Source organism: Mesoplodon mirus, assembly GCF_964341445.2.
Source record: "Mesoplodon mirus genome assembly, chromosome: 8".
Lineage (NCBI taxonomy): Eukaryota > Metazoa > Chordata > Mammalia > Artiodactyla > Ziphiidae > Mesoplodon > Mesoplodon mirus.
In genome coordinates, this window is record NC_138984.1 from 105,427,805 (window position 1) to 105,440,026 (window position 12,222).

The 12,222-nt window shown below is 56.4% G+C and overlaps 1 protein-coding gene across 5 annotated transcripts in view; it reads right to left on the minus strand.

Annotated features, from left to right (window-relative positions):
• STEAP3 (STEAP3 metalloreductase) overlaps nt 1-11,409 on the minus strand; it is a 102,238-nt gene extending 90,829 nt beyond the window's left edge. For 3 of the 5 annotated variants that reach the window (XM_082630785.1, XM_082630784.1, XM_082630781.1), the window contains exon 1: nt 11,296-11,409. In XM_082630785.1, the coding sequence (XP_082486911.1) occupies nt 11,296-11,395 (100 nt within the window). In that variant the 5' untranslated portion in view covers nt 11,396-11,409. Of the gene's footprint in view, nt 1-3,210; nt 3,298-6,181; nt 6,255-11,295 lie in introns of those variants that run through there. The other 2 variants (XM_082630783.1, XM_082630782.1) reach the window with 2 other exon arrangements.
• Between the last annotated feature and the right edge of the window lie 813 nt (nt 11,410-12,222).

Sequence of the window (12,222 nt, forward strand, 5' to 3'; positions counted from 1 at the left end):
GAAATGAATAAACGTCATCCATAAAATGAATAAACGTCGTCATCCATGAAATGAATAAACGTCATCCATAAAATGAATAAACGTCATCCACGAAATGAATAAACGTCATCCACGAAATGAATAAACGTCATCCACGAAATGAATAAACGTCATCCATAAAATGAATAAACGTCTTCCATAAAATGAATAAACGTCATCCACTGCAGGGCAGACTGCCTCACCACAGGGCTGTGTGTGTGTGTGTGTGTGAGAGAGAGAGAGAGAGAGAGAAAGAGAAAGAGAGGGACACCTTTACTTCTTGGATACAAAGCCAAACGTAATGGCTGCAGAAAATGGCAATTTACCAGTTGCTGGGTGGGTAATGCCTTGCAGTCACTGTGGCTGTCACTGGCTTAGTGATAATTCTTGTTACATTTTGTGCCAACAAAGGCTTCACAGTTGTCTTTACTTGCTAGTCAGTGCCCATGGTGGGGAGAAAGACCGACAGACAGAAGGACCCACAGAAAGACAACCCTGTCCGGAGGGCAAAGCAGGGATGGGGTGGGCCTGCCTGTGCCGGTGACCCTGCTCTGCCAGGGACCCTGGAGGCCACACCAACAGCACAGAGGGAGGCCCGAGGTTTGGGGGCTTTCGTATCATTGAAGTAAATGACGCCAAGTTCAGTCTTACGACAGGTGTATTTGATTGTTTGCAACTTGTTGGAAAACTGGCGATCTTGGGAAACTAGCTCTGAGTAACCCTGGGCATCTGGGCCTTTGATGACCAGAATACATCACCCTGGGCTCCTGACAGGTTGACTCTTTTTTTTTTTTTTTTTGGGATTGTCTGCCCCCCATAACCCCACGGAGGCCTGACAGGGAACCAGCTGTCCTCAGTGACATCTGAATCTGTGAAACCAGAAGGTGGGCACAGAGCAGGAAATAGCAGCACAGCCACACAGAAACAATGCCTTCATTCAGCGAATCCTGGACTCCCGAGGCGTGTCCTTCAAACCTACCCACACTTAAGCTTCTACCTTGAAAAGAAAACAGCACATTCCCAAGTGGCTGCTGCCCCAAATGCCTTAAACTCAACTTCCCTGAACTTTGTAAGGCATCAAAATTCCCACAAAACTTTCCAGGTCCCATCAGGTTGACTCTTATTACCAGCAACAGATCAGGGCCTGCACGGTTCTCTGCTGTGGCTCCTATGTCTTGTCACTTCTACTCGAGCGCACCCTTCTGTGGGCAGGGGCATTCTGGCATCTTCTGTAGTCCAGCCTAGGCCAGCACGTGCAGACTGACGTCCCCCTGCTCAGCTCCCCCTGCCTCCTTCAGTCCCCGCTGCCTCCCACTTCTGCCAGGGTTGCTACCTCCACCTGAAGTCCTGACAGCCTCCTGGCCATCCAAATGCCCCTTCCCTAAAGACCCAGCCTGGGCCCTTGGGCCTGCCAGGTACCTCCCAGCCCCCCAGAGTCCTGCAACCCTCTCCCCCGCTCTGAATACAGAGGCAGCTGTTGAGGTGGGAGATCTACTTAGACAGACCTAGGTGTGAATTCAGGCTTGGCCACGTACCAGCAGTGTGACCTTGGGCAGGCTATTCTCCCCCTCTGTTCTGATGGTTAAGTGAGACAGCGAACATGAAAGCCCCAAACCCACATCTTAGCATTGCTCTTACGCATGTCCTGCGTTCCCCTGTGGGCCACCGGCCACAGGCAGCCCCGGTCTCTTCTCCCTCTGCCGCCTGGTAGCATTTTGTATCTTCACTCAGCTTCCCAACTGACTACAGGCTCCCTGAGGGCTCTCCACTCCTGTGCACCTACCCAGCCCCATGCGTGCATCGGGCTCTGCTCAGTGAGGCTGGCAGACGCCCGCGGGCTGGGGGCTCTCAGGCAGTGCTCCCAAACAGCGACCACCAAATCGCCCAGGAGTTTCGGCAGTGGGCTTCTGGGCAGCTCCATGCGTGGAGCCGCTGCCGGATGCAGTAGTTGGGGTGGGCTCAGCACGCTCTGTTCCCATCAGAGCTACCGGGTGGTCTCCTATCCCCTTGGAGAAGCTGCACAGTCAGGAAACCGCACTTCCTTCTGAAAGCAAACCCGCCAGGTATGAGCAGACAGGAGGTCCAGGTACACCCCCGTGGCTCCAGCTGTGATGCCCTGTCCCCTGGGGTTCTCCCCGAGCTCCCTCCAATCTTGGGATGCCTCCTCTCCCCTCGCTTGCCACACATAGCCACGCCAGATCAGAATGTTCGAGAAGAGATGTAGCCAAAGTTACGGGGGGACAAAAGGCAGCCAGGCCAGAACTTACAGAGCAGTCAGGTCTCCAGCCTCCAGGCTTCTAAGCCAGCAACGCCAGGAGGGCGGGGCTTCCCCGGGTGGAACGCCCTGAACCCCCATCACCACCCTTGGCCACCTGGCCTGGCACGTCTTGCTTTCTTCCCTTCCAGTTCCAGGCGCCACCTGACTTCCGGCCAGAGTGGAGCCATCTCCGCAGACCAGCCGCAAAGGGCGTGCTCTGACCTCCAGGGGAGGCTCGAGCCCACACCCAGGCCCACACCCACTTCGTGGCTGTTTCGCAGGACCCTGCCCCACCGCGTCCAGTGCATTACCGACCCGTGTACACGTCCGACTGGGCGCCCGGGCTCAGCACAGGCCCCTTGGATCCCAAAAGGCCCGTCTGGGTGACTTCACAGGCCCTGTGTTTGGCCATCCTGTCTTTGCACAGACTCCCCCTGGAGGGCCCATCTCACTGGCCCACCTGAAGCCCCTTAACATTCTCAGCTGTGAGCCCTGAGTCATTCAGCTTCAGAGAGACCTTCACCCCGACTGCAGGGCATGCTGGGGCATGCTCCCAAGCCTGCCAGTCAAATCACAGGCCTACCATTCCCACAGCCTGACGGCCACCATAAGCATCGGATGCTACAGTAACAGGAACAGTCTTCCGGTCCCAGACCCGGCACACCGGCTCCAGGAAACCTGCTGTCTACACATGAACCAAGAAAGCTTAGGCCCACTCCCCGTGGAAAGCTTAGGAAGCCCATTCACCAGTCCCTAAATTCCTCTACATGTACCTGTGACTGATCTGATAGTCTTGGGGCTGCATTTAATCTCCTAATCGGAGAGCTCCAAAAGGCTTAAAAATGTGCTGTGCTCCGACCCCACCTGGCTCTCATTTAGCAGAAGAGGGAGAAAGGAGTAAGTTACTGCCTGATTGCAGGACACTTAGCGCTCACCCGTTGCATGTTCTGCCTGGTGACTATGGTGACCGATGACGACAGACTGATCAGAAAGAGAAATTCTCTAGTGACAGTTTTCCACACCTGCGGAGGAGGGAAACATTTTGCTCTGGGTTGAAGTCACAACGCAGGGGTTTAGGATCCCGCACAAATTAGCAGCCACCGATCCCACCCTGACAGCAGGCACAGTGGGCAATACCTCCAGCTAGGCGGGAGCCGTCTCTGCTTTTGAATCCTGACTTGCATTAGCTGTGGGACCTGGGCCTCAGCTGCCCCACTTGTATTCAGAAATAAGCGGAGGGTGTGGGTTTTCGTGGGATGAGAAATAGCAACCGACACTCATCCTGCCAGAAGTGGGACTCAGCCAGGTCCTGAGCGCCTGGCACCAAGTTAGTGCTCAGTAAATGTTGGAAGAATAAACGATAAGGCGGAATCTGGACAAGCATACAGTTAGTGGGTAGGAACACAAATCTGGGCTCCAAAGAACGGAGTCTCGTGTCCTTGGGAAAGTTACATGGCTGGGAGAACAGCACCGTCTACTCCGTAGGAGAGTCGGAAGCTTTAAGTGTGCTCACACACATAACATGCTTGGCACGTGGGAAGCGGGACATTCAGTGATGATGACCATTGCCATTTCAGGTGTGAAGGAAGAGGTGCTCCTGGCACGCCAAGGATGTGAAGGGCTGACATGCAGAGGTCTGGGAACAGCGGGGCAGGTTGGACGGGCAGGTGGGTCCAGCTGCAGTGAGCAGGCAGCAGGAAGTCAGACTTGAAAATCACCCAGAGCGCCCTGTCCCCCCAGCCCTTGCCTCCCCACCTCCAAGTTCTGTTATCTCCACAGCTCCTAAATTGAGGCCTGGGCCCGAGGTCAGGTCTGCAACAGAAAAGGGGAGCATGGAGGCCACGCTCTAGTGAGCCGAGGGATTCAACGTAGAAGAGCAATGAGCGTGGAAGGTCCCCAGCTGACTTTAACACAAACTCTGGGGGAAGGGGGAGGGATCTGATATTTACTGCACTCCTAAAACCCAGCACTTCACACAGTGCACATCCACCACCCCCGGCAGGCATTATTGTTCCTGTTTTACAGGAGGATTATGTCCCAAGCCCTTAGCAAGGTTTTATAGACGAAGCAGGTTCAGAGAACTGAGGACTTGGCCAAGGCCACATGGTAAAGAGCTGTGATTCAGACTTGGGGGTCCACCTGACTGCCAAGCCAGGCGCCCTCCCCTGCAGTCAGCCTCTCCACTGCTCAGGTGTGCAGCTGGGGCTTTAGTCCTTAAATTGCCCTTTTAAACTACCTGAAGCCCTGCCCAATACTCTGAGACATCCAGCGAGGGAAGGGCCCTGAGTTAAGGACAGGAAACTTGAAGGGGAGAGGAATTTACCTTTTTGGCATCTCTAGGCTGGAGAGGGCACACCTGGGTCCCAGTGTGCCCAGGCCTGGTCCTGGGGAGCTCAGCAGGCTTGGGGCTGGCTGTCCAGCCCTCTAGTGAACAAGTGGCCTGGCCTGAGCTCCCTGCGAGCTCTGAGGCCAGGGTCACCCCATGCCAACTCCAGGCCTTCCTCCTCCAGGCCTGGCTGAGGCTACCTGTCCACTATTCAAGGCCTCCTTCGGGAAAACCTTTCTACTCCAGTGATAGCCCCTGCCCCACTACGTCCATTCATCCATCAGACATTGATTAAACACCTGCTCCAAGGTGACCCCTCTGCCGGCCACTGGGGGTAGAGTGGGAATAGAGATGAGTTAGATACAGTCCCAGCCCTCCAGGCACTCCTGACTGGATGCAGGAGGGGTTCACTCTGCAGAACTGGATTCAGCCAGCTGTGGCTAGGACCTAGGCATCTGTTTTTTTTTTTTTTTTTTTTAAGAAACCATGCAGGTGACTGAAGTAGCACACCCAGGTGGGACTCTGGTCTTGTGGATATTCTGGCCGCCAGTACTGCGTTCTTCAGGCTGCCACAATCCTCTGAGAGCATGACCTGTCTCTTCTCCCACTAGCAGGTTCCTCTGGGCTCTCAAGTCAGATAAATCTGTGTACAAATCCTACTTTTGCAACTTGCTACCCGGGTATCCTTGCAAAATACCCATGCTCTCTGAGGCTCAGTTTCCCCGTCTTAAATGAGATAATGGGTGCCTTCCTATGCTGAGGATTAACTGGGATACTGTGTGCAAAGCAAGATGTCTGGCACAGATGAACGCACAATAAATGTCTGCTATTAATTATATCATCACTGCACTCTGATGGACACAAATATTTCCCTGTGGGTATTTCCAGAATCCCTACTTCTGGAGCCTGAGAGGCGGCCCTGGAAACCTGCGAGGCCTCTCCGCGGAGTCCTCTGCCGGGGCTCCAACGAGACCTGTCTGCGTTTTCCCCGTGGACCCAGCCTCCTGGCCCTCAAAGGAAATATTAGCTTGTCGTACCCTCCCCTTCACCTATCCAGAGTGAACAAAGTTCCAACCACACCTCTCTGGGCAGCCTGCCCCCGATTTCGGGGAAACGGGCAAGGGAAATGGGGTAAGTCTGCCAGGCAAGAGCTCCGCGGGCAGAGGACACTGGCGCGCCCAGCCGCCTCCCGATCAAGGTCGGGAGCCCCCGCCCCTGCCGCCTGCCGCGCCCGCCCACCGCTCCCGCCCTCCCCTGAGACCGCGGGCCCCGAGGACTTGGCGGGTCCGCGGGGTGGGGCGCCAGAGGCAGCAGCCCGGGGGCTTCGCGTGGCCCCTTCAGTCCCGCCCCCGGCGCAGGCCGCGTCCGGCCTGCCCGGCCAGAGTGGCGCCTGAGGTTTGCGTCCCTGGGGAAGGAAGGCGACCACGGAGTGGGCGACCCGGGACCCAGGCTCGCTGCCGCCGGGCACACGTGGCTCGGTCCCAGCGGCCCAGGTCTCCAGCACGCGCGCGGCGGCGCGCGGCGAGGGCGCTCCGGGGCGCGCTCCGGGGCGGGGGGCGAGCGGGCGAGGGGTCACTCACCTCCCAGGCCCGCCGCTCGGAGCAGCGGCGGCGGCATAAGGTCCGCGGCGGAGGCGCTGGCGCGGCCCGGAGGCTCCTCCTCTTCCCCCGCCCCGCCTGCCCGCGGGGCCGGACCTGCGGCGGGGGCGGGGGGGGCGGTGGCCGCCCGCCAGCCCGCTGCTGCTTATCCGGCTCGGCCGCCTCCCCCGGGGCCACAATCGGAGAGCCGCAGGGTCCTCGGGCGGCAGGCACCAACTTTCCTCCGCCCCTCAGCCCCTGGCCTGAGCTTCGGACACGTGTTGATCGGCGCCCCCTTCCCCGATTTAAAGGGCGCAGAACTCCCGGACCAGGTCTTAACCGGGACAAGGGGGGCGTGTGGAGGCTAGGGTAACTTCTGGGACCCACTCCCTCCCTCCACCTGAGGGACATCTCAAATCCACGTCCACTGTATAACCGAGGTTGAGTGGCAGGCCAAGTGCACACAGGTGGAGAGAGGCCAGGGCACCAGAGTCAACCTGGCTTCCTTCCTTCCCTCCTTCCTGCAAGGGGAGCAGGCAGTACAGGTCCCTCCTGGACCAGGCTGCATCCCGGCCTTTGGTTCCTTGTTTCTCCTCCGTCCCTTGTCTACCCTTAGGGCAGAACTCTGACCCTCCTGAATAGTCCTCAGTTTCAGGTCCTGGGAGCTGGTGGAGGGCCCTTGGGAGCTTGTCTCTCTGTCTAGACTTCCTGGGCTTCAAACCACGCCTCTGCCCCTGAGAAAAAATGGCCTCCAGCCCTGGGCACTGTCCTCCACTCCCCCATGCCAGGGGCATCCCACACAGCAGCGAGTCAGGTGTAAGTTAAGGATATCTTTTGGGTACCTTTCTAGAGCTGTGTGCCTTCACCTGAAGCCCTTTCTCACCTACAGCCTCACATCACGTGCTGCTGACAGCTATACCTCCCCCTTTTACAGGTGAGGACATGGGGACCCTGATGGTTGTTGGGCACCAATGTCACTCATCTTCTGGGAGGCTGACTGGGGGTTACCTGACCCCTGGGACTCTTTCTGGATTATTCCTGTAGTACATATCCGCCAGCCCTTGATAAAGAGCTTCAAATTACTCCAGGATAACAACCTGTTCTGGAGAGATAAGTCCTAGGGAGGGGTTATCTGATCCCTGAGACCAGACAGGCAGGGGGCTGGGCCTCGGGAATGGCCCCAGAGCTAGACCCCAGCGAGCACAATGCGGGAGGGGCAGACCTGGCAGGGTGGTGGGGTGAGGGGCCTCTCCTCCATCCTCCAACCCTGTGGAGACCCACCCATGAGCATCTTGTGCTTCCTCACTTCCATAGGTTTCCTCCTGCCTCAAATACCCTCCTTCCCCAGCTCGCTGCTCTGCCAGGCCCCAAGGCCCAGGTCCTCTCCCGCCTCCTTCGGTGACCCTCCTGCCCCACCCTGCCCCAGGACCACTCTGAGCTCCTGTGGCAGTTCTCATAGGTCTTCATGCATTCAACACTCAGGGAACCCCGCCATACCAGTGTTCCAGGTGCTGGGGACACAGATGCCCCATGCCTGGTCCTGGCCCTTGGATAGCAAGTTGCCTCTGCAGTGGGTTGTAGACTTTGGGGAGACAAGAATGAGCACCTAGCCCTCTTTGGTGCCCTTAGCATGGTGCCCTGCACATAGTAGGTACTCTTTAAGTATCTGCTCTGGCTGATGAGGGGTCTCTGAGCACCCTTCCTGCAACTCCAAAGGGAGGCACAAGGAGATGAAGCTTGGGAAATGGAGACACTGAGAGGTCTTCCAGTGACAGATCCAAAGGATCTGTCCAGAATCCTTCCAAAGAGACCTGGTGGGCCTCTGAGGGCCTCCCAATGAGCTGGAGAGCGAGCTGAAGGCTGGAGTGGCAGAGATGCACGGAGGAATGTCCTGGTAGAGCACGAACTTCTGCAAGAGAACAATCAGGGGCCTGAAAGGCACAGGGAGGGAGGGAGGTGAACACCCTGCTGAGGCCAAGCACCTTGGTGGACAGAGAACCACCCACGCCGTTGGGCTTTGGTGCTTTGCCTGTCTGTCTCCCTATCTCGCCTGGCATGGGGCCTGGTGAGGGTGAGAGCTCAAAACATGTTTCCTGGGGCCAAACTCCCTGAAGCAAATGAGCCCTCTCCTGAGCAGGGAGGGAGCGTGGCACTGACACTGGTTGAGCACTTCCTCTGTGCCAGGCTCGTGTCCTTGGCCAGGCCAAGGGCAGGGCAGTTGGAGCCATCTTTTTGAGACATTTGTCAGATCATGTTACTCCTCGGCTCAAAACCTGCCCTGGCTCCCTGGTCTCTCGGAGTCAAAGCAAAGTCCTTGTACTGGCGACCAGGCCCAGTGGGACCTTGTCTCTGGTTCCCCTCTCTCTGCTCTCTCAGCCCTGCGGTGCTGGCCTTTCCCCTTCCTCCTCTGGAGCTTTGCAGAATAATATCACCTCCACGAGACCCACCCCCCGATCATCCCCATCCCTCTTCTGTGTACCCTGCCCGATTTCTTTTCTTTTCACTTAACCTTTTTTCCTTCTAACACACTATAAAACACACCTTCCCTGTTTGCTGGTTATTAACTGTCTGCTCCCACAGAAATGTGAGCTCCCCCAGGGAAGGGAGTTTTATCTGCTTCCTTCACTTCTGTGTTCCCAGTGGGTGGATCAGAGCCTGGCACATAGTCGGGGCTGTGTAAGTAGTTGTTGAGTGAAGGCACTGCCATTCTCAACCTTCTGCATCTCCCAGCATCTCTGGGAAGCTTGCTTCCCCAGGGCTCCTGCCCACCTCTGGTCTCCCCCCTTGCTTGCCCCAGAGCTAGCACATTGCAGGCACACAGGAGGCGCTCAGTACACGCGCTGGTAGATATCTGGGCCTGGAGCCCCTGGGTGTCAGTCTCCTGAGATTGCCCTTTTTCCTGAAACAAGGCTACTCCTTTGGCTAAGAAAATGAGAGTATTCAGGAAGAGAATCTAGATTCATCTCCTACTTGGGCCAGAGAGAAGGACATAGTTCACGCTCCGCTTCTTGGATTGATCCCGCACTTATAAGCTGAGATAGAGCACATCCATTTCACAAAATAAATACTCTAAATGACTGCTAAATCAAGCTGGTCACAAGAACCCGTGTGCTGGATGTATGCTGACAGCCTGGCTGGGAGCCAGGCCACCTGAACCTAGCCCTGCCCAGGCCGGGCTGTGGCCCCAGGGAAGGTGCCCTGGCCTCCACTGCCCAGCCCAGGCCAGGTAAGACTCCTCCAACCAAGCCTCTGGGCGCAGGGAGCTGCTTCTTCCTGTGAAGGCCGGAGAGGGGCTGCGGCTTGGGGTAGGTGATTCTGAGGGAAAACGGAGGGCTTGTCTCTTCCTCCTTGAAGACCCAGTGGATGAAGCCACGTCTAAGCCACCCAGAGGTGAGACAGGGTGGCGGGCGATGGGCATGGTCTGTGAGAGGCAGGCACCGGATGGGGAGGCAAGCTGCAAAAGTGTGCTCAGGGCCTGGCGTTTAAGGTTAGACTCTTTCACGTGGCAGTTTATTTCGAGCCAATATTGTAAGGTGTTGTAAGGCATGGCTAACAGAGCACCGGGCACCACCCCTGTCCCTGCACCCCGGGGCTTGGTACTCTGCTTTCGCATAAGGCTCGCCCTCCTTCTAGTTCTCTGTTGAAACATGAGCTCACTCCAGAAGAAAAGCTCTCTGAGCTCAGTGGGATGAGAAACTGCGTATCCACAAGAGATTTAACTGTGGCAGCACAAGAGTGTGGACAAGGTTCGAAAGGCAGATGCTTTCAGGGGGAGGGGTGGGCAGATAAAGGACTAGGGGAGCGGTGGGCTGCAGCAACCATTTTGCTAAGGAAGCTCTGGCACAGGGTGTGTACTGAATCTCTGTGTGAGACCAGGCATCTTGGCTTGTGACTGGACATCCGTGGCCAGCGGGAACTATGGTAGCCTTCAGTTGGGGGAGACCGCACAGGTGCACAACTAGAGAAGTCTGGGCTTTGGCCCCTTGCTCCAAGGGTGGTGCACGTGGTGGCCTGGGAGGTTTTTAGAAGGGCAGAGTCTCAGACCCACCCCAGATCTGAATCAGAAATGCATTTTCACGAGAGCCACCGGAGATGGTATACACATTAAAGTTTGAGAAATTATGGTCTACAGCACAGATGAGAAAATGGACAACTCCCTGAACACCTGGGCCAGGGCAGGTCATCAGAAACCTGTACTGGGCTGCCTTCACCCTCACTGGGTGGTTCTTTCATACCATCCCCTTTGCTTTCTCAAAGGTCCTTGTGAACCCAATAACCTGATTTCATGAGCTTCTGAATTCTTATAAATATGAAGTAAATGACCTGTCCTTCCCAATACTCAATGCCTATTATACAAAGCTCTGAGAAAAAAATATAAGACTAGTATGCTTATTCCTTTCCAATTGCTGATCTTATTTCCCTTTTTACCGTGGCGACTAGGATACTCAGACCCATATTCATGACTATATTATCCTTACTAAATGTATTTAAGTTCTGCTTTATTTTCCCCCAGCCCATGATTTTCTGTGTGTAGTTTACTATTAACTGTATGGTGAAGCTTTTCGTTATAAGGTGTTCTAAGTTGCTTTGGGAAAAAGCCAATTGTTTAAGCAAAATAAATAGGTAACATCTGTGTGCTACAGTGGCAAATTCTTTTTCCCTTGGGTGGCCATTACCCTTTCATGGCAAGAACAGGGTCGTTCCCATCCTCTGCTGGATTTTTGTGTGTGTGTGTGTGTGGTACGCGGGCCTCTCACTGCTGTGGCCTCTCCCTTTGCGGACACAGGCTCCAGACGCGCAGGCTCAGCAGCCATGGCTCACGGGCCCAGCCGCTCCGTGGCATGTGGGATCCTCCCGGACCGGGGCACGAACCGGCGTCCCCTGCATTGACAGGCGGACTCCCAACCACTGCGCCACCAGGGAAGCCCCCTCTGCTGGATTTTTGAGAAGAGGACGGAGGGCTTGGGAGAAGGATGAGTCCATGGACTTCTGCCCAACGTTACTGAGTAAAGAAAGCCCAAAAAGCTGGGCGACACTGGAGAGGTGGCGGTGGGGTATTGTGACACTCACCCTGTGCTCCTGCCTGCTCTCTCCCTGCCAGTCAGTTCCCAGCTCACCTGATTCAGGGTGCAAGGTGCTGTCCTCCATGTCAGGCGACTTTTCCCAGCCCGGGGCAGGGGCCCCGCTCACCAGGGGCCCCAGCGGCAGGCTCTCCATGTGCTGCTTCTTCTGCTGCTAGGCTCCCTATTGGGTGGCCAGCGCTCACTCGGCATGGCGTGGGGGGTGGGGGGTGGGGAGAGTCAGCTGAGGCTGCTCAAGGGCAGGAGGGTCAGAGCCCGGCCCAGCCCAGATGGGCGTCACTGACCTCAGGGTTATCTGCAAGCACACTGTGGTCAGCAGCCCAGATAAGCCCTCCCTCCAGCCCTGGGGATGTTTTCAACCGGCTTAGTTCTCCGCTTCCTGGATCTTGGCTCCCAAGGGGAGGAGGGAAGTGACATTTTCGAAGACCCACCTTGAGACAAGGACTGTGCCACGTTTAAATCACCTGCTTTAAGCCCCATCCAGACGTTGTGAGGTGAATGGAATCAGCCCCATTTTCAGATGAGGAAAGCATCCTGCAGTGAGCAAACGGTAGAGCTGGGACTTGAACCAGGTCTGCCTGACCACCGGGCAGGCTCACCTCTGCCTCACGAGGTGGACGGCTCCTGTGGGCAGTGGCCAGCACACCTTGTACCAAGAACTGGAGTCAGCTCAGTGTCGGGGGAGAGCAGGGGCGGTCCGTGCAGCGTGACCAAAGGGGAGACGAACCTGGGTCATTCCCGAACGCTCGCAGGCCTGTCCCACCTAGGTGAGAGCCTATGAGCCACACCCCCGGCCTCTCAGAGGTGACGGCTCCACCAGTGTGTCTACGTGAGATCTGCACAGCCTGGAAGCAGGTCTGTGGAGTGTGAGGTAGGATTTCAAGAGTCTGGTTCTTTCCAGTGTCCAGCCTGATTTCATTGAGGCAAACAAGCGGGCCATCATCTCAGAGTCATGCGTAGATG